The 2,667-nt window shown below is 22.9% G+C and overlaps 1 protein-coding gene across 1 annotated transcript, besides 5 other annotated features; it reads left to right on the forward strand.

The window, feature by feature from the left end:
* Positions 1-156: 156 nt before the first annotated feature.
* Positions 157-248: a microsatellite.
* Positions 163-305: a microsatellite.
* Positions 306-600: 295 nt separating this feature from the next.
* EDI_191510 (uncharacterized protein) lies at positions 601-2,250 on the forward strand (the record flags this gene model as incomplete). Its single annotated transcript, XM_001739789.1, has 1 exon — positions 601-2,250. One exon carries the CDS (start codon positions 601-603, stop codon positions 2,248-2,250), a length of 1,650 nt encoding a protein of 549 aa, XP_001739841.1.
* Positions 2,251-2,285: 35 nt separating this feature from the next.
* Positions 2,286-2,323: a microsatellite.
* A 17-nt stretch (positions 2,324-2,340) lies between these two features.
* Positions 2,341-2,529: a microsatellite.
* A 20-nt stretch (positions 2,530-2,549) lies between these two features.
* Positions 2,550-2,587: a sequence feature (AT_rich).
* Between the last annotated feature and the right edge of the window lie 80 nt (positions 2,588-2,667).

Below are 2,667 nucleotides of genomic sequence, written 5' to 3' on the forward strand. Positions count from 1 at the left end.
TAATTAAACAGAATATAGTTTACATTTTATAGTTATTGTTTTGTTGTGTTATTTTCCAGATTATTTCTTTTATTAATTGAAATCATTGATTTTATGTTAAATGTGATGTTATTTCACTCAGGCCAATTAAAATAATCATTTCTGAGTGTTTATAAAATGTAATTGTTTATATTTTTATTTCACTTTATTTCATTGTTTATTTCTTGGTTATTGTTTATTCATTTCATTCATTGTTTGTTTTATTGATTAAAACTTTCTATGTATTGTGTGCTGTTGTGTTTTCTTATTGGTATTTCATTGTTTGTGATTAATTCAATCAACTCTCATCAAAATATTGTTAGTTGAATAATCAGTTAATTATCAAAACATGAATAAAAGAAATAAAGAATGGAATGAAGATGAAATGATGAAAGTATTTGAACAATGAGAACATCATTTTATAATGAATTGATATCATTTATCATATTCAATTCAAGTGATAATCGTTATTAACATTATTTTATTGTAGTTTGAAATATAACAAATAAATATTCTATTATTCAATTTATTCCTCATTTTTATTAAATCTTAAAAAAGAACTTTTAATTACCAATAACAAAAATGGTTCATTTAGAAAACGTCTTTTTAAAGAATGTATTATTGTATTTACCAACGTTAAAAGATGTTGGGAGATTTGCACAAGTATGCAAATCATGTGAAGAAGCAATCAACACGATTTATGTTAATCCATATGAATTAACAATCCATCATTCATTTGATGAAATTATTCCATTATTTCCTAATTTACAAACATTTTATGTTAGAAGATGTCCAGAAAGATTATACAAAATATCAGCAAATGATATTCCACTAATCGAAATAGGAGGATGGAATGAAACAGCAAAACAAACAAAAATGTTTGATACAAAATGGTTTTGTTCAAAAATAAGAAAATTACGAATGGAGGGATACTATTGTAAAAAAGTAATAGAAAAACATCCAGAATATTTTACACAATTACAAGAATTAGTTATTTTGAATTCCAATGATTTGAATCTAATAAGAAAAATGATTGAATTACCAACATTAAAAAAAGTAATTATTCTTTGTACCAACAATGAATTTCAAGAACTTTCAAAAATGGTTGATTTTAATAAATACAAACAAATCAATTTCATTATTATTTTAAATGAACATGGGTTTATCTTTAGTCAATGTTTCGACCAAATAGATTATAATCAATTTGTTAATTGTAGGTTTTACACTAGAGTACTTAATAAATCAACAATAAATTTACCTTATTTACCATCATTACCATATGAACAGAAGTTTCTCATGGGGTTCGATAAAAGTGGTGCTAGTGTTGTTATTAAAACTGATGTTTTAGATAAAATCAATCAAATTAATGAAATAATTGTAAAAAATGATATTCGACATGTTGTTATTGAAAATATTTTAAATGACTTTGAAGGAAATAGAATTGATTTAACAACATTACCCATTGAATTATTATCAATAAAAAAAGTTGAAAAACAAAATCTTGTTTTTGTCATTCCTCCTGGTTTAAAGTCATTAACAATTTATGAATGTAAGGCATCAATTGATATTTCAAAATGTTATTTAAAAGAATTAACATTACGTGAGTATCAAGGAAAACCAATAGATGTACATGATGATAATTTAAAAGTATTTGAAACTGATTTTAATCAAGAAATAAAATGGTATCATAATGATACATTACTTAATCAAAATGAAATCTATTTAGATGCAAACAAAATTACTTTGTTTAAAACTGGTTGTTCACATATTTTTATAAATGGTGAAAGAGTTGAAGATAACAGTCCTTTAAAAACTATCATTTTTAAATACAATGATAAGGAAATAAGAATAAATGAAGTCAGTGAATTTTCATTTGAAAATAAGTTTTTGTATTGTAGTTTGGGTAATGTACAAGAATTAGATTTTGGAGAATATCCATTTTGTGGTTTTGTTGTAACAAATTCTAAGATAAGCCATTTAAAAATAAAATCTAATTCAGTTGGTTTAACTCATGTTGAGTGCGATGATTTAATTATTGACGGTGCTTGTACTCAATTCGGTTTTACTGATTGTAAAATTGATACATTGACTTGTGACACTATCGAATGTTTAAATTGCCAGAGGTCAGACATCACTACTATAAATGCAAATGAGATCAAGAAAATTAATGGACCAAGTGCAAAATCAAAAATTAGGAATGCAATGAAAGAAAAAGGTAAAAGAAAGAAATAAACATTACTTCTTCTTTTTTCCTAATTGAAAAACCATTTTTCATTTTTTCTCTTTTTTTTTTCTTTTTTTGTTTGAAAATTATTTTAAATTTTTTTGTTATTCATTCTTTTTTTAGTTATATTTCTATTTTCCTATATTATACATTAATTATACCTAAGATATTTTTACTGTTATTCTCATCTCATATTCAAGTATTTATTTATTTATTCTTTGAATTTTTATCATAACCATTATTTCATATATACTTTCATTGTACATTATCTGTTCTATTGTTATTTTAATACCTTGTTTTTATGTTGAATAAAAATGAAAAATAATTATTAATTATCAATAATATGTCAATTTGATACAATTGCATGTTGTAAATAAATGAAAATATTAAGAAATGAAATAGGTAATTAAGTTGTATATATTAAA

The sequence above is a fragment of the Entamoeba dispar genome, genomic scaffold (genome assembly GCF_000209125.1).
Source record: "Entamoeba dispar SAW760 scf_1105229462421 genomic scaffold, whole genome shotgun sequence".
In the NCBI taxonomy this organism is placed as follows: Eukaryota; Evosea; order Mastigamoebida; family Endamoebidae; genus Entamoeba; species Entamoeba dispar.